The 25075-nt window shown below is 38.7% G+C and overlaps 1 protein-coding gene across 4 annotated transcripts in view; it reads right to left on the bottom strand.

Annotated features, from left to right (window-relative positions):
* The window catches only part of iqsec1b (IQ motif and Sec7 domain ArfGEF 1b), a 404551-nt gene that overhangs the window by 209444 nt on the left and 170032 nt on the right, over positions 1-25075 (bottom strand). The window contains exon 1 of one of the 4 annotated variants that reach the window (XM_052017346.1): positions 9038-9258. The exons of the other annotated variants lie outside the window; for them this stretch is intronic. Within the exon in view, the coding sequence (XP_051873306.1) occupies positions 9038-9060 (23 nt within the window). The 5' untranslated portion in view covers positions 9061-9258. Of the gene's footprint in view, positions 1-9037; positions 9259-25075 lie in introns of those variants that run through there. 4 annotated transcript variants of the gene reach the window in all.

Consider the following 25075-nt stretch of genomic DNA (forward strand, 5'->3'; position numbering starts at 1 on the left):
CAATGAATAACTGAGATAATCTGTTAGCCTTAGTGCTACATTGCCTCTGACATTATTATTTATGAATGAGTGACATAGTGGCGGAGCTAGTAGAGCTGCTGTCTCACAGCTCTGGCAACCCAGGTTCAATCCTGACCTTTGGCAGTGTTTGTGTGGAGTTTCCACATTCTTCCACTGACTGTGTGCGTTTCCAAGTTTTCTCCCACATCCTAAAGATGTACTGGTTGATAAGTTAATTGGCCACTGTAAATTCCTCTGGTATAGGTGGGTGGTAGAATCTACGGGGAGTTGATGGGAATGTAGGGAGAATAAGTTACAGATCCTCCCTAGCTTACAAATGCCCAACTTAAGCACAGCCCATACATATAATCGAGCATTTGCGAGATCAGTGGTAAGGATTCGCCGACTGCTGCGAGGCTGCAGACCTCTTCTGCCATGTGGGAACTCAGTTTGCAACCGCATTTCTGACTTGCGAACTGTTTGGGTTACAAACAGTTCATAGGAACGGAACTCTGCCATAACTTGGGGATGATCTGCATCAGGAAACCTAGTGGAGGAAAAGGACGTGTCTATAAGCCAAATGGCCTCTTTTTACCTTGTAACAAAATGTTGAAATATTTCTCGGAGAATGCTACCATTGTGCATTTGGCATTCTAAAAATCTATCATCTTCATTCATATATTGAGGGAACATGCAAATTCTGTTGATTTTTTCAGGTTGATTGGCGACAGCAATTAACCTTTTCCCAAGTTTTGTTGTCCTTTCTTCAATAACCTTCAGAGCTGACTGGATGTTCACTGTAGCACAGAGGAAAAGGTAAAATGACAAGATGCTGGAGTCTGAGCAGAAGAGTTACCTCACTAAATGCACTAAAAATTGATAAAGAGAAGGTATGAGCACTGCTGTCTGTATTTAATGTGAATAAATCATCTGGTCCTGTTGGGATGCATTCTAGTTTACTGAGGGAAGCATGGGTCTTGGCCATAATCATTCATACACCTTGTGGATATGGAAGTGGTGACTTGAAAATTATGTTATGAAAAAAATGCAAGGATAAATCCAGAACTGCAGGTCAGTCATTTTAAAACCTCCGTGCTGGGAAAACCTTTGGAAATAATAATCAGGCTCAGAATTAGCAATCACTAAGACAGGCATAGATTGATTAAGGAAAACCCAACATGAATCTGTTAAAAGGTAATATAATGTTTAACCAACTTGAAAGTAGTAACAGAGTATCAATTAAGGAATTGTGGTTGATGTAATGTCAATTGACTTTCAAAGTGCCGTCCAAAGATTCGTCATCAAGATTAAAGCTTATGGAATAAAAGGGGTAGTAGCAGCATAGATGTAAAAATCAACCAAGTAGTAGAAAATAAGACAGTATAGTGAATAATTGTTTTTAAGTACAAGAAGAACATGTATGCGATGATCCCAAGGGATCCATTTGAAGACTACTCTTTTTACTAAATAGAAACAGAAAATGTTGGAAACACAGAGCAAGTTGGGCAGCATGTGTGAACAGAGAAACAAGGTTAAAGTTTCAAGTTGAAAACCCTTTGTCGAAGACGTCTGATACAATAAACAGCAAACATTAAGTGAAACTGCAACTATAAAAGGAAATATCTGAAAAAAAAATCAAATTTAATGCATTAGTTAATTTCTTCAACTGAAAGCATGTAAATCAAATAAACTAAGGTTATGCCTAACACACTTCATGCATTATTTTGCAAAAATGAGTTTATACACTTTTAAGATATTGTATCTTTTTAAATCCCAAAAATATGAAGACAGGAATTGCCAAGTCAATTTCAATAAAAACTTACATACAAGATTTCTCTAAAGCAACACAAAGGCATGCAGACCAGAAGATTACAATTGTAAAGAGTTATTTGATTTCAGGCAGAGGAAGAGTTGATACCATCATTGGAATTGGTTTATTATCACCTGTACTAAAGTACAGTGAAACACTTGTCTAGCATACCGTTCATACAGATCATTTCATTACACAGTGCATTGAGGTAGTACAAGGTAAAGCAATACAGAATGTAGAATAAAGTGTAACAGCTACAGAGAAAGTGCAAAGCATGTAGACAATAAGGTGCAAGGTCATGTCGTGGTAGATTGTGAAGTCAAGAGTCCATCTTATCATACTAGGGGACCATTCAATTGTCTAATAACAGTGCAATAGAAGCTGTCCTTGAGCTTGGCGGTACGTGCTTTCAGGCTTTTGTATCTTCTGCCCGATGGGAGAGGGGAGAAGAGAGAATGTCTGGGGTGGGTGGATGGGTGGACCTTTGATTATGCTGGCTGCTTTACCGAGGCAGCAAGAAGTATAGACAGAGTCCACGGAGGGGAGGCTGGTTTCCGTGATGTGCTAAGCTGTGTCCACAACTTGCCACAGTTTCTTGTGGGTCACGGGCAGAGCAGTTGCCATACCAAGCTGTGATGCATCCAAATAGGATGCCTTCTATGGCGCATCAATAAAAATTGGTGAGTGTCAAAGGGGCCATGCCAAATTTCTTCAGTTTTAGTTTTAAATAGCTGGCATTAGTTTTAGTGTCCATGGTCAAGCAAAGGAAAAGCTCATTAGAAATTGAAACAAAAACTACAGATGCTGGTAGTATGAAATGAAAGTCGAAAATGCTGGAAACAGTTGGTAGTTTAGACAGCATCTTTGGAAAGAGAAACTGAGTTATCATTAGATGAAGCCTTTGACTTGCAACATTAACTCGGTTTCTCTTTCTACAGATGTTGCCTGACCTACTGTGTTTCTAGCACTTTGTTATTATTTTAAAAGCTCATAAAAACTCATGCTCCCAACCTGCTCTGGAGTGAAGTGGGTTGCTAATGAAAACGGGATTTGACTCAATTCATAGCAAAAATAGCTTGCTCACATATTGACTAGTTTCACATGTTAATATCTGGGGACTATTAGGCAGCCAGTCTAGGGGAAATAATGAAAAGATGGAGCAAACTGGTTGGCACCAGAAGATTGGTCTGACATTTAGAACGTGCTATTAAGTGCAATCATCAGAGCTGGAGTGGTTACACCCAAAATTCATCCTGCCATATTATGATTGAAGAGACCAGCTAGTGCTAGCTCCACTGCTGTTGATCTTACCAATGTGCATCAAAATTTAAATGTGATTGCCACAAGTTGGTGATAGCTGAGAACAAATCAAAGTTAGGCCTATACCCTGTAAAGGGGAGGGTATTTGCGCTTGGAAACAGAGATGCGAGTGATTACACAGACCTGGTGCAATTGTGACAGGGAGCAGGAGTCCCCCCATTTCTTTGCCACAGCACTGGAGGTACTGGTGAAAGCAGAAAAGACATCTTCTGCTCACAAGGGTTAGGGTAATGGGAGAAAGCATGAAAAGTAGGCTCCAAAGTTCAGAATCTTGTGCAGGAAGCCATTTAATAACCTCAACAAGTAGTTATGATTGGTGATGCAACTTTATTCCCCTTTTCCCCAAATGCACCATTATCCTCACACACAGCTATACTACAATGCTCACTCAACCAACCAGCAATCTCTATCAAGCATAACTTGGGCCTAATATTCACAAATTCCACCACATCTTCATACATTCACCACTACTCTAAATCTCACATCCATATCTTGCAACTTTCACAAGCTGCCACCTCTTCAGTTATGGCAGGCATCTTGGCCAAACAAGTCCTTCATGCAAGACAAGGTAGGATACAATTTGCCATGGCATTCTCCAGTAGGGGTCAGACACCTCTCCAATGTTCATTATGCTGAAGGAGAACCTCCTGGTTTTATCCAGGATGTTCTGGCCATAGTTGCCACCCTGACTGTAGATTCTGGCCATATGCTTTATCAAATCATTCTCACAACCATTTCCCATTTAACTCACATTCTCACTTCAAATGCTGACTGTGGACATCTGCTTCCACAGACCCTTTACTGCCTTTATAATAATCCTATCTTTATTACATTCTCTTCACATAGCCAACAACTCCCACCTGCCCCACTAGCAGGGAGGAACACAGCAGCCCACTTTATCTAACAGTCACAGCACAGTCACTTTACATAACTTAGAGTCTAATTCAGAGGCAGAACCTCCATATGGCAAGTTACAGCGCACAAATGGGCTGGACCAGGACAAGGGTACAAAGAGCAGTCCAGACGCCAGCTCATCAGAACGTAAAGTAACACTGAATTCTACTGCAAAGTCTCAGATATAAACTTTGATAGGTTGCCTGCAGAGCGTGGCTGATGGGCATGTGCAATGAAGTGCTTGACTTATTAGCCTGTCTTCCAAAAAAATTTGCTTGTAATTTTAAGGACTTTGAAGAAGTCCAATTCTAACATCACAATGGGCTTTGCACTTTGCCAACCTGGAATCAACGAGCACCTCTATTTTAATACTAACAACTTTTACCAACAAGTACCTCTTAAGGCCAATGAAGCACTTTTCTTTGGAGCATAAACGGAAGTTACCCAATGTCTGAGTGTTGAAATGGGAACTCAAACATGCCACAGCAGTCAACAGGGTGTACTCTAATAATTCATATGATTGCTAATGCATTGCTTCAGGGAGGAGTTCATTAGAGGATGCCCATTTCAAGAAGATAACATTTAATCTCCCACTCTTGCCATTCCTTTAGTAACCTTAACATTGGCAATAGCCTTAGTCTTTGTCTGACAGGCAATCAGAGCAGGATGGTAAAGTCTGAAGCCAGGCCTTCCACCCTCAGAACTACCCAAGACCAATTTCAGCCGCTTCCACGCCAAGTTGCCAGTCATGATGAAATCACAAAAGGTAGCAGAATTAACATTTTAGATTGATGAAAGGTCATCATGCTAGAAATTTTAACTCTTTCCCTCTTCACAAATACAGAATGAGCTGCTGAGTACTTCCAGCATTTCCTGTTTTATTTGCAGATATTGGGTATCTGCCATATTTTGCTAATGGGCTGCTGATGTTGCCTCTAGCCTTACTATTCCTCTTCCTGATGCAAATATTGCCCCTATTGTCCAGCTACTTGCAATATACAAGCCCTCAAAATTAGATTCAGATTGTGAGAAACCCGAAAACCACCAGAAATCTTGACGCCCATTCTGGATTGTTTGAGAAAGTTTGGAGCAGGTCAGGCAGAAGTGTTACTTAAACTCAGAGATCATCTTCTCACCTAAGCACTGGGCCTTCATTTCAGATCAATGCAATGCTGTCAGTAACTAGTAATAAGGCAGCAATACTTATTCCATGGAAGCAAATATCTGGTCTGTCAATAGTTGAAGGCACTGCCGATTGTTCAGGATAAAGGCATTGCAGCTGCTTCTGGGTATCTTGAACTTACAAAAAAAGTTTTTTTTTCTGGTTGAAGGCTACAACCCAACTTTACATCTTCCAGTTGACGTACATCTCAGCCCTCAAGGTGAACCCTGCAATATTGGAAAGTCTGTAACCATTACAGTGGTCCCTGTGCTTGCTTTAAAGGATGATTTCAACTCATCCTGACCAGAAAGCCCTAGTAACCTCCCCAATAAAGCTGTGCACAGCAAAATGGGAGGTTTTGGACAAGACATCACACCAGCTTGAAACCAACCCAAGGCAAAGAAATTCAAGGATACTGTGATTTTAAATGCCAAGTCCAAGAAAATTCTAGGTCTTTTCTGTAGCTGCTGTTGTGCCTGCATCTTGTAGCAGATCTTAGTGACAACCTCCTTCTTGAAGCAGGGTTTCCTATAATATTATGCATCAGTCGGACGCACAAAGGAAAACTAGTCACCAGATGCTATTACTAGTCCCCTCCTAACGCTGAGAACATTTCTCCTATTGCAATCTCCTTCCTGCAGTGTGACATGCTCTGCAGATCCACTCATCATTATCCCTACGACAGTCCATTCCCAACGATCTCATACCCATAGAAAAAGTCTCAAGGCTCCAGACAAATTGCCATATCATGAGCTTAGCCATAGAATTTCTCACAAACCAAAACATCTTTCGTAAACCAATACTTCTTCAAATCACACAGATCCGTACATAACTGAGGTGATTTTCTAAAATTGTGCCGATGGATTTGGTGGTACCTGCTTGATACTAAATGACAAGTTTCCCTTGTGTACCTAACGCTGTGTTAGGTGCATTGTCAAATTGGCAGGACTGGCATCACCTCAGTGTTACACAAGAATCAATGTCATAAATTGTCTGCTCTGCGGATTCCTGCATAACATCTGGCATGCGGCACAGGTGGTGCTCTACACAATTTACTGAGTTGGGTTAAAAATGTGTGGTCAGGCTAAGCGATTTATATTAGAATCATCTTGCTACCTGTAGCATTGAGAAAACATGCTAAATGGCCCTATTGGTCCCTTATTTCTAAACAGGGTGGGGAGAAAGAGAAACTTACGTACATGTTTCATTTTTGAAGCTTAGTGGATAATGAATTGCAGATTCAGACAAAATGAAAACTAACCTTACAAGCAATGCACTTCATTCCATCTGGATTCAAAGCTACGGTAGCACATCTGTTTCTCAGTAGTGCAGGATGCATGTGGGGGTCACATCGAAAAAATCTGACAGCCTTCCACTGCCAGAAGTATTGGAGCATGCAGTGGCCATTATCAGAATTAGAATTCACCCACTGTAGCGAGTCAGAGAATCAGAATTATTATCACTGACACATGTTGTGAAATTTGTTGTTTTGCAGCAGCAGTACAGTGCAAGACATAAAAATTACTATAAGTTACAAAAATAAATAGTGCAAAAGAGGAATAACAAGGTAGTGCTTATGGGTCGTTCAGAAATCTGATGGTGGGAGGAAGAAGCCATTCCTGAAACATTGAGTGTGGGTCTTCAGGATCTTGTACCTCCTCCCCAGTGGTAATAACGTGAAGAGGGCACGTCCCGGATGGTGAGGGTCCTTCGTGATGGATGTCGCCTTCTTGAGGCACTGTTGCTTGAAGATGTCCTCGATGGTGGGGAGGGTTGAGCCCGTGATGGAGCTGATTGAGTCTACAACCGTCTGCAGCCTCTTGCGATCCTGTGCATTGGAGGCTCCATACCAGGCGGTGATGCAACCAGAATGCTCTCCACCATACATCTCCAAAAATTTGCAAGAATCTTTGGTGACATACCAGATCTCCTCAAACTCCTAATGAAGTAAAGCCTCTGGCGTGCCTTCTTCGTGATTGCATCAATGTGTTGGGCCCAAGATAGATTAGATCCTCTGAGATGTTGACACCCAGGAACTTGAAGCTGCTCACCCTTTCCACCCCGACCCCTCAATGAATACTGGTGTGTGTTCTCCCGACCTCCACAATCAATTCCTTGGTCTTGCTGACACTGAGTGTGAGGTTGTTGTTGAGACACCCCTCAACCAGATGACCTATCTCACTCCTGTATGCCTCCTCATAGCCATCTAAGATTATGCCAACTCACACTGGTGGCATAAATTTTAAAGTTGTGCTCTAGTTACAAACTCTCACTTAACTTCAAATTATCTAAAATTCAAATCGTCTGTGGTCAGCTATGATGATTTTTAATGAAGCTTAAATGGTGTCTAATGTTTTTACCGTACCGTTCAACATATCAAATAGGAACATCCTGTATAAACAGCCTGGTTTGTTAATCCTTACAGATATATTGATGAGCAGTCTTTTCAAATAGTTCCAAATAAAAACTACATGAATTGTGTGATATTGTGTATATATAATAGATAATGTAAAACTAAACTTCACAAATTAGAGTTGCAATATCTGAAATAAACACATCTTCAATAAAATATAGACCCTTATTCTTTTAAAATAGTAAAAGAGAATGAAGATTGCAGAGATAAATTTTTTTCTAAAAACTTTAGTTGCCCTCAACAAATACCATTACTTCAAGAGATCAATGTAGACCCAAGATCTATTGCATCTGAAAACAGCTAATAAGCCTATAGTTGGATGAAAGTATTAACTAAGCAAGGAGTTGAAATATTATACATCTATATGAACACATTTGGGTAAATTAACATTTTCAAACATCTTGGAACTGAACAAGCAATAAAGTCAGGATTTTTTTGTGATAAACTTTACCTTCAAATCTTTGAGAGCTGATATAATTACAACATATCAATAATGGCACTCAGTCATGGCTTTTCTCTTCATAAACTGGTCACTCATAATTTATTTGCAATTACTGTCATTAAATGCAGTATTAACACAGTAAGTAAAGGTTTTCCACTTTGGCCTTGAGCAATACATCTATTTCTGTGCATAGAAGATAAGGATAGACAGACATTAGCTTTCAATTCCCATTTAATCTCTCATTTATATTACACAAAACATTTGTTTTCCACGCACATTTGAGACTAGTGCAGGTTACAAGTACTGTTATAACAAAGCAATCCAATTTACAAATTAGCACCGGAGATAGTGAGATTAGCTCAAATTGCTTGTTAACAGAAATTTTTTTCTTTATTATCATCGGTTAAATCTGGGAAGTCCTATGCACAAAATATTTCACCACACTAAGGAATTGATCATGCATATATTTATTACAATCCATCTAAAAACCGTGACTGCTTCCATGTTGAATGATCTTCTGGTTCTTACCCCACCTGCAACACATTTCCACACCCAGAAATCAAGATTTGACTTTTCTAATTACAGTTTATTTTTGAGAAAGACCAGTACTTTAACAATAATACGTCATGACACATTACAAAATTGTCATTCTATCCTTGTCTATACATTTCTGTATTTTGAATACAACCTGCAATGAACCACTGTCAGACGTGCCTCAATATTAGAATTTTGCTTTGATGTCTAAATCACCTTCTCGCAGTACACCTGATTGCAACCATCTTATACGTCACCTTGTATATTATAAAATCTGCTTCTACTTGTAATATGGACAAATGAAAAATTACAGCATTGAAGACAGATGCTATATTTAAATCACTACAAAGGGGCTTCCAATCATCAGATGACCTTTTGCTCATCTTTTAATGTTACCGAACACTAACTATTTAAGCCATAACCTTTAAATGTTTCAGAAATATGGGGTAACCATGTACTTACAAATGACAGTGTCTAAAGGCCATTCTGAAGCTGTGTCACCTTGATAATCGAATAAAAAGCAAAGATGGTTCATTAGGCTATTTGCAAAAACTACAATCACTGGACTTCTACATTTCTTCCAGCTCAGTTAAAAGGGTCAACGTATACAGCAGAGAGGTTTGATGCAACTAGCAAATAACTGCATCACCTAAACTGAGCACTGGGTAAGATATGATGGGGTTATAATATTTTGCCAAAAGATTGCTTTTCTGCATGTGCCACCTCATTTAAAAAATACTTCTTTACAAATTAAACAAAATTGCAGTCATTTAATTTACATTCAAAATCAAACATGCAAGAAATATAGTCACATTTAAGCTATTTTCCCACCTCTATTTAACCAATATAGTTCAGTCCAAAATAGTGATTGCCGATTGGTGCCATATCACCATGGCAACAGCAGTTATCAGTTGAGGCAAATCTTAGTCCCTTTGACAATGGCAAATCAATTTATAAGCAGTCACGACGTAATGAGTGGTGCTGTAGATGTATTTAGGTTTAATGAACATTTGCATAATTAGCAAGGCAGAGAAAGATTAATTGTAAAATCCTTGAAATTTAATTACAACAAACTTCAGAAAAGCTTCCAAATTTAGTGTGCAAATTCACATAATATTTTATATTTACAGACATCAAGCATTTTTTTTGTAAACGTTTCAATCACACAGTACCATTTCTTTAACTTAATAATGCATGAGTGATCATTACAGTTGTATGCCCAAATAACTCTCAAGATCAAATACATCTCATATTTCTGTGAGATATTGACAAAGTAATATGTGGCATTATGTCATATGATATAAAACAAGAATAAATTTGCCTTCCAAAGTAATTTTTATTTATAAAGTTAGGAGTACTAAGATAACAAGGCCCTAAGTGCAGACTGCATCTCTGCTGAAATCCTAAAATTCTGTGAAGAGTTTCAGTCACAAATTCACAATCTCATCAGCCACATCTGAGAAGAGGAGGATATAACTGGGACCTGAATGATACCACAACCATCTTCCAAAAAAATGATACAAATCCTATTATGGTAACTACAGAGGGGTCTCCTTACAATCAACCACATAGAAAGTAAGCACAAGGGTCTTCCTCAATATCCTCCTCCCAGTGGCTGAAGAGCTGCTTCCCAACTTGCAGTGCAGACACTGTCCATTAGGGGTACTGTGGACACGATCTTCACTGTGTAAAACTCCAAGAAAAAGGCAGGGAGCAGCACCAGCCTCTATACATGGGCTTACATGAATTCACTAAAACCTTTGACTCCACCAGGAGGGACTATCAAACACAGTTCTCAAATGTAACTCCCCACAGAAATGTGTCTCATTTTCACATTTGGTCTACGATGGCATGCAAGCTTATGAAACTAACCAATGGGTCTACAACACAACCAGTCTCTGTGAAGGTTGCTGTTAAACAAGGTTACATCATTGCATCAAGGCTTTTCTTAATCTTTCTCACCACAATGTTGCAACTCACTTGAAACAAATTTCCCGTGGAAGTGCAGTTAACCTTCAAAACCTAAGTGACTGTTCAACCAATAGCAATTATGGATCTCATAAGAAAGGTTAGCTGCAGCCCTTTTGTTGTCTCCACTTATCACCTCCCAGCCTCTGTCGCTATCTCCACTCCATCTGCCAATCTACCCCTCCTCACCTGGATCCACCTATCGCTTGCCAGCTCTTCCTCCACCCCACCCCCCTCACCTCTTTATACTCACTATCTCCCCTTTACTCTCTCAGTCCAGATGAAGGATCTCAATCCTAAACACTCACTGTCCAATTCCCTCCACAGATGCTGTCTGACCCACTGAGTTCCTCTGGTGGCTTGTATTTTGCTGCAGATTCCAGCATCTGCAATTGCTTATGTCTCCATACATTTGATCTTTCTGATTGACAGATCATGTTTCAGGCCAAAACTCACAACTCAAATTAATGGGAACTGCAGCAGAAGCAGGTGAAATTATTTTGCTCAATTACAATATTGTGTCTATATTAAACTTCCTGCAATACTTCAACTGCCTTTATGTGTAATAGTTGATCAAAATAAAAACTCTAAGTGAGAAATTAACTCCAAAGATTCCTTCATTGGTCTTCGCCAACGTAGGCAAGACGCTTATAATGTCATTATCATACGCTATTTCCTTTGTTCTGGGCCGGTAGAAAAGATAAATAGATTATGTACACCAAAAAGCCGTCACAGAAGCATTTCTTGTGTCAGGACCATTTGGATTGGGCATCACTAATATCAATGAAACATTTTCAGGGACCTCTCATTCAGAACAAAATGGGGCTCTATGTCCATAAGTAGCCCTATGCTTTGAATATACATCATTGCTAATGACTGCTCCTTGGCAATACATTTTTGAAAAGGTTTCATAAAGACACCATTTTTGACAGAAGATACTTAACCTAGCTGATAAATGATTTATTTTACTTAATCTTAATGTTGTTAATTAATTAGTTTCTCTTTTACAAACAGCTTGACACCGTTGTTAACTGACAGCCTCAGAAGGTAGGGAGGTCAACGTTTCATTTTAGCTACATTAAAAATTTAAATATGTTGAGTTGACATATTCTTAGTAATGAAAGGAGAAACCACATGACCTGTAAGTTTTGCATGGAAAGGCAATTGTCAAGTTGAAATGAGGCAGCGGAGCTCCTCCAGCACTTTGTGTTGAAATGAGGCAGTGCTTTGATCTTTGACACATAGATTCAAATAAAAAACTTGCACACACACATTAGTTTTCATGACCTCAGAACATCACAAAGCACTTTACAGCCAAAGATGCACTCTCTCAAGTATAATCATTGGAGAGAAACACGGTGGCCAATTCATACACTGCACAATCCCCCAATTCCCCACACAACACGACAATAATTAACCAAATATTGGCATAGAAATTCTTCTGCACTGAAAACAATGAGTTAAAACGGAGACACAGAGTACCGTGCAACTTCTTTCAGGGTGTGGATCCATTTCTTTTGCACACAATCAGCAAAACATGCACAAGTGCTGCAAATCCTAGGCTTTCTGTGGGATTATTATCAGCAAAGTATTGAGAAGTGCAATTTTAAAAAGTGTAATCTCTTATCATGACAGCAATTACCAAAATAATTCTTAATATTTATACTCATGGTGGTTCTGACCCCTACAGCCTCAACAAAGAAAGGAGCCAGCTTTATCTGTGGATTCTAAAACATCAAATTAACTGTGAATATTAGTTGAGGAGCTGCTGACAACCTGTTAGGTACTTATGGTGGAGCTGGAACATGCCTTCGGATACCAATTAAGATATTTTCAGTTTCTGAAGCTTGCTTCCATTCTATATTGCACCAATGACAGTAATCACATTATACTCTGATTAAATTCTCTGTTCCATGCCCAATACCTCCATATGGGTGGCAAGTCATTAACATAGGGGACCTCAATATGTCGAAACATGAAAAAAATGATGGTACAGGAGGCCACCATGTGGGCCATCATGTTTATGTCAACAAAAAACTGTTCTGATTAAATGTACTTCCCAGTGCTTAGTCTATGGCACCCAGAGAGAATATGCAAAACCCAGTCAAAACTGGTCAGGATCAAACTCAGGTCCTTGAAGCTGTGAGGATAGACACCTACAGATACCTGCACTTTGGTCACAAGTTATTGATCCTACTGCTTAGAGAAAGCAGTAAGCAATAAAATTACTGGCCCCAAATATACTTCAGTGTTATTGACGGATCATTATTAGCCAAGGTATCAGACATACTTTCCGGAAAAACAAACAATTAAAACAATATCTGTGGAGAAAGAAAGTGTTAAAGGGCCCCATATGTACCTACCTTTTTGAGTCTAAGAATTAGAGTTATACAGCACAGAAAATCATCAAAAACTGACCAAGGTGCCTTCCTGAGCTAGTCCCATTTGCCTGCATTTGGCTAGTATCCCTCTAATCCTTTCCTATCCATGTACCTGTACAAATGTCTTGTAAACATTGTAATTGTACCCACCTCGACCTCTTTCCCTAGCAGCTTGTTCCATATTCCTACCATGTTCTGTGTGGAAAAAGTTGCTCTTCAGATCTCCTTTAAACCTTTCCCCTCTCCCCTTAAACCTATGCCCTCTAGTTTTAGACTCACCATTCCTGGGAAAAAGACTGACCATCCAGCTTACCTATGCCACTCGTGATTTTATAAACAACTGAGGTTACCTCTCAGCCTCTTCTGCTCCAAGAAAAACAGTCCAAGCCTACTCAGTTTCCCCTTATAACTCAAGCCCTTCAGTCCTGGCAACATCCTTGTGAAACCTTTCTAACTTAATGACATCCCTCCTAAGGCTGGGTGACCAGAACCGCATGCAATACTCCAGGTATGGTCTAACCAATCTCTTGTACAGCTGTAACATGACATTCCAGCTCTAGTACTCAATTCCCCAACTGATGAAGGCAAGCATGTCATATGCCTTCACCACGTTGTCTACCTGTGTTGCCACTTTCAGGGAACTTGGGTCTCACCATTCTGCAACACTGCCAGGACTCTGTCATTCATTATCTATGGTTTAACTTCCCAGAATGCATCATTTCACACTTTGAGTCAAATTCCATTTGCCAATTGTTGGCCCACTTTCCCAGTTGATCTAAATTTTGTTTTGTAACTTTACACAACCTTCTTCACTGTCCACCATACCACCAATTTTGGTGTCATCCGCAAATGTACTAATCACGCCACCTACATTCTCATCCAAATTGTTAACATACATGACCCAGCACTCATCCTTGTGGCACACCACCAGTCGCAGCCTTCCAAACTGGAAAAACAACCCTCCATTACCATCCTCTGACTCCTTCCACCAGCCAATTTTGTGCCAGATCGGCTAGCTCACCCTGGATCCCATATGATCCAACCTTCCGGATTGGCCTAGCACGTGAGACCTTGTCAAAAGCCTTACTGAAGTCCATGAAAATGTCTACTGCCCTGCCCTCATCAGTTTTCTTGGCACCTCTTTTGTTGGAAGTTTGGTAGAGATCCAAATTTGGTGTGGAAGTTGGGGATGAGTTGGAGTTCAGCTAATTCCCTCCTGATGAGCCTTGGATTTAGTCCCAATGCAGGGTCTTGATCCAAAACATCGACAATTCCGCCCCCCTTCCCCCACCCCCACAGATGCTGCTCAACCCATCCCTCCAGCAGTTTGTTTTTTGCTCCAGATTTCCAGCATCTGCAGTCTCGTGTTGCCTGTCTCATGCAGAGAGCAGGGACAGAGCTCGGTCAAGTTGAGCTGACGGGCAGGATATGCTTTACATGTGTCAGCCACGGCTGATGTAAATCTGGGAGAACAGATGTCTTGTGGCAGCACTGATCTGGATTAAAAAGGTAAATACAGTAAAGTGATTTGGATTTATTTTCTTTATTTAATTTAAATGTTTTAATTAATTTATATGACAAACAAACATATAAGTACTTCTTATTTTTACCTTTTGAGCAGTTGTTTTTAAAAAATGTCTCTGATGATCCAAGACATTTAAAAGTAGGCCAAAAAGAGCTGGCAAAACGTTCATGGCATCAATAACAAAGCCTCAGATCTTCCATCCGAGACCTAGTCAACCTTTGCAGACCTCTTCACTGTGCAGGATGGCTATGGAGTCAAAGTTTTATGTTTGTTCAGACTCATGGGGAGTGGGCTGGACTGACTACAATCCAGTCAACATTTTGGGCAAATGACCTTTCATACAAAATGCAAAGTATTAGAAATAAGACAAGTTTTATGATGCAAAGAAAACAGAGAGAGGAGAGGATTGAATGAAAGAGGTCTGTAGCAGGGCAGAAAAGATTAAATGACAGCACAGTACAATGATGAGAGTCAAAAAGTGTGTGTGTGTGTGTGTGTGTGTGTGTGTGTGCGCGCGTGTGCGTGCGCGTGCGCAGGCAGAGGGGTAGTGGGATAGAGAATTAAAATGACAACTAATCAGAAGCTTGGGGGGTCATTCTTATGGACTGAATTAAGTTTTTCTTGCAATTGGTTTTTTGATCTGCATTTGATCTCATAAATGCAGAAGGCAGCAGGTAAGTAACAGAAGAGAATACTAAGTTGAGAACAGCACAAGTTATTTCATCTGATAATTATTTTTTGGGGTCCTGATTGATCTGTAGAGGGCACAAGCTTAATAATAGGCAAGTGCAGCAACATAAAACTTGTTTGATCCCCAACTTATTCCCAAACTGATAAAAAACAAAAGCATTAACTAGAAACTATTTCTTTTTCCACATATTCTGCCTGATCTGCCAAGCATTTATAGCACTTTATGATTTCATTTGAGGAATCCTTTACATTTACCCAAGGACAGATAGGGCTCAGTTTAATGTCTCATCTGAAAGACAACACCTCCAAATATTCCTTCAGTGTTGTAATAAAAGTCTCTGAGGTCACGCTTGAATAATTGACCTCCCAATTCTGATATGGTATATTAAATGTGATCCAAAGATGTATGTCACTTTCACAACTATAGCTGTACAAAATGTCTGATCAGAATATATGCACACAAAATTTATAAAGTAAAGTATTAGTAACAAATGAAAACATCAAATACATTTGCTGTTAGTTAACAATGATATGCATGTGAATTGATCAAGCAATTCATTTCCTCAAGTAATTTTCACCAAGCTTAATTTACTATTTCCCCCTAATCAGGTTCCCAGAACTCCATCGACCTAATAATATAAGAAGTGAAATCTGAATCTGCACAGGTAAGGTGCAGATCTTTCAGTGAAAGGAACAAATGCCATACCTTGCCCTATAGCACTGTTGTAAACACCTAGTATCACTTTGTTGAGGATTGACAGTAGACATTGGACAATAATCACCCAGAATAGATGATCCTTTTTTTCTTAAGGCTGGGACATAGTAAGCAATATTCCACAGTGATAGCCAGATGCCATTATTACAAGAGTTCCAAAACAGCTTATTAGAGTCCTGATTAGACAGGATGTGAGTTGGTCCCAGTACAGGGTTAAGAAATACTTTGCAGTATAACAGTGTTTCCATAGTGTATAGATTTGACACAAATACAAAAGTGTGAATGAAAATTATTTAGGGGCACAATCAAGTTATTTCAAAAAACACAATTTGATGCTTGGAGATACAAGAGATTGCAGATGCTGAAATCTGGAGCAACAAAGAATTTGCTGGAGGAACTCAACTAGTCGAGCAGCATCCGTGGGTGGGTGGGCGGGGGGTGAAGAAGGGAAATGTCAAAATTTCGGGTCAAAACCCTGCATATCAGGACAATTTGATGCATGCCTATTTCTACAAAGGATGATCTTCATCTATTGATTTGATTGCACCAGCTTGGCTGGGTTGGGAGCACTCACTTACAATTCAGAAAAGTTACAGACTCAAATTAAGACATGAAGTGGAATGCCTCAATTCTATGAATCTCAGTATCTTAGAATTGCAGCATCAGTTATACCATCTTTTGGATGAAGCATCAAATCAAAAAAAAACTCCACTTATTCCAACACTCAGGTTAACAAAGATTCTGTAGCCCTATTCACATATTCAGTATTCTACTTCAAACAAATGCAGTCAATTACCAATCCAGATGGCAGACGGTACAAGATTGATGGCTGCTGTTTCCTACTCAGCAATAACTACACTTTCAAAGTTGTGTAGTAATTTCAAATGACAGAAACATTGATAAGACCTTGCACAAAATCCTTCATTTTCCTCCTCGCTCATACTCAATACAATGGAAGCTGTGCAATGCTACCAAGCAGGATAATGCCAAACTCCCCCACATGTTCAATACTCCCTAAAGATAAACTAACTTCACAGCACTGATTAAGCTATTAAAAAAAGACACACCCTTAGAGCTCCCTACAAAATGGACAAGTCAAGAGTTTAAAAAAAGCAGGTAGATTAATCAAGAAAATTGCATACGGACAGGTCAGACTGCTGCTGAACAAACAGGATTGATTGAAAAAGTTATTAATACTTCAAAGTCTGAAGTATAATTATTTTGGGGCACGGAGAGCAAAGATTTGGATAATAAGTACAAGAAAAATAAAAGAGCAAAAGAATGAAGTTAAGGTAAAATAAAAGGTAAATTAAAAGATAAACAAAATAAATATAATAAATAGTTAGCTGGCAATTAGCACTTGCCTTTACAGTCTGAAGACTGCATGAAAAAGGAAAAGAAAACCTCCACTATATCCAGGACCTTAAAAAGAAAAGGTAGAGTAGAAAAGTGTGAGACAAGCAACTCTATTAGAAGGGATGCATGAAAGAGGTCCACTATATAGGATAGTTTTTGCTCTACTTAGGAAGTATGTAGTTCAGAAGAGCACTGTTATAACAACAGTGTGGATGAGTGGAGGACGACAAGAAAAGTGCAATGTAGAGTAAATGAGAAAGGTAAAGGCACAATTGTCACACGGAAAAAGAAGTAATAGTGCAAGCTTCTTTCTGATGTTCATTAGAGACAGACATAACCTCGAAGTTTATTCGTGGAAAGCTGGCAACTGTATTTGTTGGAGTAAAAAGTGAAAATTGGCATTCTTAAAAGCTACAAGAGTAGCTATAAAAAGTAATCAGAAGCATAACTTTTAACAAATTGAGAAATTTAATTTTAGCCAAAATTTTATATCCACGATTAAATTGATATATCATACACCTTTGGCTTCTGTATTTACCAATAATCAGAGATCCTCCTTTTTCAGGCTTTTTTGAGGCACTAGACAGGGCTGCCCTTTAAGTCCTTTACTATTTGATATTGCCTTGGAACCCTTGGCAATTGCTGTTCGTGACTCTTCCAACATATTTGGCATTATTCGTGGAGATGGGACGCATAGGTATCATTATATGCAGATGACCTGATACTTTATATTTCTAACCCTGAGAAATCCATTCCTGGTATTATCACTGTTTGCTCAGTTTAGTGGTTTTTCTGCCTATAAATTAAATCTTAATAAGAATGAGCTTTTCCCATTAAATATGCAAATTCCAATCTATAGGCAATCACCATTCAGATTAGTGACCAATTATTTTACTTATTTGGGGGTTAAAATTACCAAGAAATATAAGGACTTATTTAAAGTTAACTTTTTACCCTTAATTGATCATGTTAAACAATTGCTTACTAGATGGTCCCCATTGTCCCTATCATTGATTGGTCGAATCAATGCTGTTAAGATGACTATTTTACCTAAATTTCTGTATCTATTTCAGGCGATTCCAACCTTTATCTCTAAATCCTTTTTTGATATTACTGATTCTAAAATTCTTTCATATACATGGCAGAATAAAAACCCAAGTTTAAGTAAGAAATATTTACAGAAATTAAAAAAGGATGGCGGTATGGCTTTGCCTAACTTTAGATTTTACTACTGGGCAATTAATATTCAATATTTAATTTTATGGACACAAGATTTAGATGTAATTCAATGTCCATGATGGGTGTATCTCGAGCATGAGTCAGTGCAAGGGTTTTCATTGGCTTCTATTTTAGGGGCCTTGCTCCCCTTTGCACTTACTAAATTGAATAAACAAATGATTAATCCGATAACTAAACACACAATACGAATATGGTTTCAATTTCATAAATTTTTTGGATTGAATATATTTATCTTATCAAGTCCTATTCTATTCAATTTTTTCTTTCAACCATCCAGAATTGATCCAGCTTTTCTTTTATGGAAAATGAAGGGAATAACATGCTTTCGTGATCTATTCGTTGATCACTGTTTCTTGTCCTTTGAACAGTTGTCTAATAAATACAATTTGCCTAGATCACATTTTTTTTAGATATTTACAGATTAGAAACTTTTTAAATGTTACTCTACCTACTTTTCCGATACCATATCAAATTGAAATTAAAGAAAAATTTTAGGTTTTAACCCTTATCAGAAAGGCTTGATAGCAATAATTTATGATCTGATTATGAAAATACATTTAGGGATATCTGATAAAATTAAGAATGAATGGGAAAGAGAACTTCAGATACTTTTACCTATAGAGATATGGAAGAAAATTCTCCAATTAGTTAATACCTCTTCAATGTGTACTAGACACTCTTTGATACAGTTTAAGGTGGTTCATAGGACCCATATGTCTAAGGATAAGTTAGCTCATTTTTTTATAACCATATAAATCCTATATGTGATAGATGTAATTCTGAGGTGGCTTCCCTGACACATTTTGTTCTGGTCCTGCCCTCTTTTGGAAAAATATTGGAAAGACATTTTTGATACTATTTCAGTGGTATTGAGTATCAATTTACAACCTCATTCTATTACTGCAATTTTTGGGTTACCAATGATGGATTCTGGCCATTTATCTGCCTCTGCTTGTCGTATGATTGCATTTGTTACATTAATAGCCAGAAGGTCCTTTCTATTTAAATGGAAAGATCCTAAACCCCCTACTACATTCCAATGGTTTTCCCAAACTATAACATGTTCAAACTTAGAAAAAATTAGGAGTGGTACTATTGAGCCTTCAGTTAAATTTGAAGAAACTTGGAGCCCATTTATTCAGCATTTTCACATGATGTAAGCTGACTTTTTCTGAATCCTTTTCAATAACTTTCTATTCGAATATAGAGGAGCGGAGTTAATGACATAATAATGCTTTTAACCGATGAAATACAACAGCCCAGTCTTTGTTTAGTTTTTGGTTATTTTTTTGTTTATTATTACTATTTGGTTTGTTATTGTTCTTTTTTTTTGGTTTGGGTTTCTTTCATATAATCAAATTTCTTTTTAAATCTTTTTCATGCTCAATTATCAAAAGATTGGTAGGTTCAGATTACACATTTTACTCTCTGTCTGTATACGTTAACTGTTATTATTGTAATCCCAAGCTCTTTGTATCATGTGTATAATTACTACTGTTATGTTTATTAATTTGAAAATTAATAAAAAGAATCGAAAAGAAAGAAAGGTGAAAATTGGCATTCTTAAAAGTTACAAGAGTAGCTATAAAAAGTAATCAGAAGCATAACTTTTAACATAAACTTAATACTGCTATTATTACATAAAATATATAATACAGAAATAAGCCATTTGGCTCAATTGCTTGAAATGCCTTTCTATTTTCTCCTTTAGTAGGGTCTCCATAGGGCTAGAATTTGTTGGGAAATACCAACAGCCCCACACTGACCTGCCATCATTTCCCACGTCAGGAAGTTTGCAAACACAGAAATCCCGAACTTCCTCAGGTTCTGCTGACTGCATTCCAATGTTGGGCTCCTCATAAAACTCCAGCAGCAACGTCTGAACCTGTTACAATTTCCTACCATTTATGATGGGAAATTTGTCCCCTGAAACTGTTCCAGTTCTACATTGAAAGGTGCCAGCTATAAGACTGGCTGTGAGGAGCAATGGTGGCAGGTGAATTACAATTTTTGACAGTATAGATGGATATTAATGCCATTTGAAATTGCTAAGTATAAACCATTGGCTGTACCACACACCTTTGTTAATTCAGATAAAGATGGAAATTTAGGTTTCAACAGAATTTAATTTGGCATAGTGCTGATTTACTAAGATGTTGACATAATTGGAAAATTATTGCTATGAGCAAAGATCGGTTAAGAGTTATTTTCTTTGGAACAGATGTAGTGAAGGAGAGACTAATTGAGATATATAAAATTATGAGATGCCTGGATAGAAAGGCCCCATTTCTCTACGCAGAGGGGTCAAAAATCAGGGACATAAACTTAAAGTGATTGGTAGAAGATTAGAAAAGATGGAAGCTAAGCCCTCTATCATCCAGGGAGTGTTAGGCATTTGGAATTCACTGCTTGAAAGGATGGAGAGGCCGAAAGTCATGTCAAATTTAAACACGAATTGGATGTGTACTTGAAGAGCCATCAGTAGGAAGGCCAAGGATCTTGTGCTTGAAAATTGGATATGATTGACCAAATGTCTTCCTTCCTTTTGTGCCATAAAATTTCTAATTCTAAGGTTGCAGTTCAGCAATTCCTCCAGGTTCTGAATCATTAGTGCATCTTCCTTCATCGTTGGTTTCAGAACTATATTTTATTTAAGCTCCTCTCTCGAGACTGCCTTCAAACTTTCCTTCCTGCCTCTGACTTATGTTCTCTAAACCAAGTTTTTACCCCCAGATCAACATGTTAGTTATATTTCCCAAGTCCTTTGCCATTAGTCCAAATGTTATTTCCTCTATCTATTTAATGGAGAGAAAAAACATCTCAGGGATATACCAAAGACCTGTGAACTGCTTCTCACAAAGATGTCACAACAATTATTCCAAGCTAAAAAAATGAAAATGCTGGAAACTCATCAGATCAAAGAGCATTCGTGATTAATAGCAGAATTAATTTTTGAAACATTTTTATTGAAAAATTCATACCTTAGTAGTTCCACATAATCACATCAGTGCATGATACTTGGATCTGAATTTCAGAGGCAGAATTTAACATGCTAACATGATTATAGTGCATTGCTCCCTTCAGAACTTTGGGACAACTCAAATTTGTAACAAGCAAAAAACTTTTAATGAGGCTGCTGTGACAGGTGCTGCTGTTGACTCTTCATTTCTTATCACAGTAAATCACTGTCACAACTACTTCATGGTTTCTAGGATATTAAGTCTTGTGTGACAGAAGGAAATACATTATTTCCTAGCAGCAGTGTATAACAGTTTAGGAATTTAAAAACTGTAAGAGTAACAAAAAACTATTTTAAATATTTAATAGATATTACCACACCACACTTCTTTTAGAATGTTTCCCAAAACATCAAAAGTGCAAATAGATATTATTTATAAATAACTTAATGTTCCGGTAAACAAACATCATTCCTTTAAAATTCTTTCTATTGAGACCAAAACTCTTATGGTCAATTGTCCCAATTGTAATCACAAGTAAAAACTTTGAACATTTATTGGACCATTTATTTCAAATTACATGTTATTCTATATGAATATCAAAGTCTTCTCCATAAATGTTTTCACAATATTTTATAACTGGTTTTTAAAATTCAAAATTTTACTTTTTTTAAGATATCTTAATTAGTCACATGTACATCGAAACACACAGTGAAATGCATCTTTTGCGCAGAGTGTTCTGAGGGCAGCCCGCTAGTGTCACCACGCTTCCAGCACCAATGCACGCCCACAACTTCCTAACCCGTATGTCTTTGGAACGTGGGAGGAAACCAGAGTACCCAGATAAACACACGTTAACTTTCTGATTTTCAGGGAACACAATTTTGTTTGTGTAATCTCTCATCATGGTCAAATCACAGAAGTCCAACTACCATTCTGGTAAACCCATCCTGTACTCTCCCCAAGATTTAAAATTTGGTTTCTGGAACTTTTTATTGTATTCCAGTTATGATTAAACTTGGGCTTGTACTGCTCTAGAATGGCATCTAGTCCAGTCCTCGAGATATAAAAGCCAGTATTCAATTAGCTTTCTCAATCGCCCTCTGCACCTATCCATTGTATTTAATCATCTACAGATGTAGATGACCATCAACCAAACCTCCCCAGAGTCTTTGGACCTCCAATGTTTCATCTTTTCACCAGTTAGACAATACACTGTTCTATCCAGTTTAGATTCAAAGAAAATGAGCTTGAATTTGCCAGAGTTTTATTACATTTTTGCAATTCTATGCTTCCCTTTCCACAAATTACATCGTCATCCATCTCAGTAGCAAATTTGGACATGTGCTTTTCAATCACAACATGCTATTTCTTAACCAAATCAATATACCGCTTTCAATTCCATCAGTTTCAACTTCTTTTTGGAAGGACTTTTATCAAATGTCTGCAGATGTATATATCAATAACATTCATAGACATTCCCCAGTCCACAGATTTAATCACCTCTTCAAAAAAAACATTCAAATCAGATTTGACGGGCATGACTTATCATTTACAAATCCATGCCGATACTCTTTGATCAAATGAAAATGTTCAAGGTGTTTGATCATACTCTTCTTTAATTATTGACAGTAGCATTTTTCCAACAGATGTTAGGCTAACTGATCTATAATTCCCTGTTTTCCCTCTTTCACTCTAAATAGTGGAATAATAGCAGGATTTTCCAATCTGAATAAATAGGCCCCAAGTGGATGGTTATAGTTGTGGCACCTGAAAGGTTGTTATCTATTTTCTTTAAAACTCTAATGGAATCCATGTGCAAGACTTTAATGCCATTATTTTCTTCATTGCTGCAATTTTGTTCATGTTAACTTTGGCAAGTCTCTACCCAATTCAACATTTTGTCATAAAAACAGAAATTACTGGAAACACTCAGCTGGTGAGGCAACAAACGAGGTTAATGTTTCAGGTCAATGATCCATTTTCAGAACTGAGAAAGAGAAACCAAGCTAGTTGTAAGTTGCAGAAGTATGGGAGAAATGAATAGGATGAAGGGAATATATCTGATAGGCGAGGTCAGAGTTGCCATGGTGATGTTTTAATGGTCTTTCAATCATTTTGTTAAATGGGGGCTTTTAAAGAAAAACAAATTGAGATGAAAGCCATGAGATGAGGGGAATAGGAGAGTGACAATACAAACAAAGACCATGAGAAGGTCCAAAATATAGGGCATGGTCAGGCTGTGCTAATGGAGAGAGAAAACTGAGCCAATATCATAAATGGATGACTTTCAACAGAAATGGCCAGTTCTGATAGAGAGAGAGGAAAGGATTTACCCAAAATTGTAGACTTCCCCATCAAGTCCGTAAGACAGCAACAAGCCAAGACAGAAGATGAGGTACTGGCTCCTCAAATCAGAGGAGGTGGTGGAATCAGATACAATTATTTTGTTTAAGAGGCATTTAGATAGACACTTAAATAGGTGAGACATAGAATGATACAGTCCTGCTGTGAACAAAGGGCTTTAGTATAGATGGGCAGGTAGTTTAGCATGGACATGGTGGTCCAAAGGGCCTATATCCAAGCTGTCACTCTAGGACTTATCTTGAGCAGTGCAAGAAGCCAAACAGATGGGTATGAGTGGGAGTGAGGATGAAAATGGATAGCAACAGGAACTTTGATTCAGCCCTGTGAAGTTCTTCAATTGGAAGGACTGCTTGGGGAGTGGTTTTTGGACAGTAGAGCAGACTAGGGAGTCAAAAAGGGAAAAGTCCCTTCAGAATGCTGTACGGGGAGCATAGAAGATGTGTTTGGTGGTGGAACGTTGTTGAAGCTGGCAGAAATTGTGAAGAATGATTTATTGAAATTAGAGGCTGGTGGGATGGAAGGCAAGGACCAGCGGAACTCTGGTATGTCCCGGTTCCTCTGTCTCAATCACATTTATGATGACAAGACTTTCTATAAGAGTGCCTCTGTAATATCTTCCTTCTCCTTGAACTGTGGCTTTACCTCTACCATATGTGATGGAGCCCTCGACCTTTGCAAATCCCTGATCTGCTCTACCGGCAGGCGGGGCATCGACCTGCTCTACCGGCAGGCGGGGCATCGACCTGCTCTACCGGCAGGCGGGGCATCGACCTGCTCTACCGGCAGGCGGGGCATCGACCTGCTCTACCGGCAGGCGGGGCATCGACCTGCTCTACCGGCAGGCGGGGCATCGACCTGCTCTACCGGCAGGCGGGGCATCGACCTGCTCTACCGGCAGGTGTAGCATCGACCTGCTCTACCGGCAGGCGGGGCATCGACCTGCTCTACCGGCAGGCGGGGCATCGACCTGCTCTACCGGCAGGCGGGGCATCGACCTGCTCTACTGGCAGGTGGGGCATCGACCTGCAAGAAATGCCTCATCAATCCTGTCAGCTCTGTCCTTCCCAACATCCAGGGTCTCAAACACTCTTTCCAACTGAAGCAGGTGGTTCACTTGCACATCTTCCAATCTAGTGTACAACATTTGGTGTTGAGGCATTGGAGAAACTCAGGTAGGATGGACCCTTTCCTGTTTTTAATTCCAGATTTCAGGCATTTGCAATTTTTTGACTTTCAACAGTTTGACAGGACATGATCCCCCTTCTCCACTACAAATGCAGATACAAACTAATCTTTCAACTT

The sequence above is a fragment of the Pristis pectinata genome, chromosome 6 (genome assembly GCF_009764475.1).
Source record: "Pristis pectinata isolate sPriPec2 chromosome 6, sPriPec2.1.pri, whole genome shotgun sequence".
NCBI lineage: Eukaryota > Metazoa > Chordata > Chondrichthyes > Rhinopristiformes > Pristidae > Pristis > Pristis pectinata.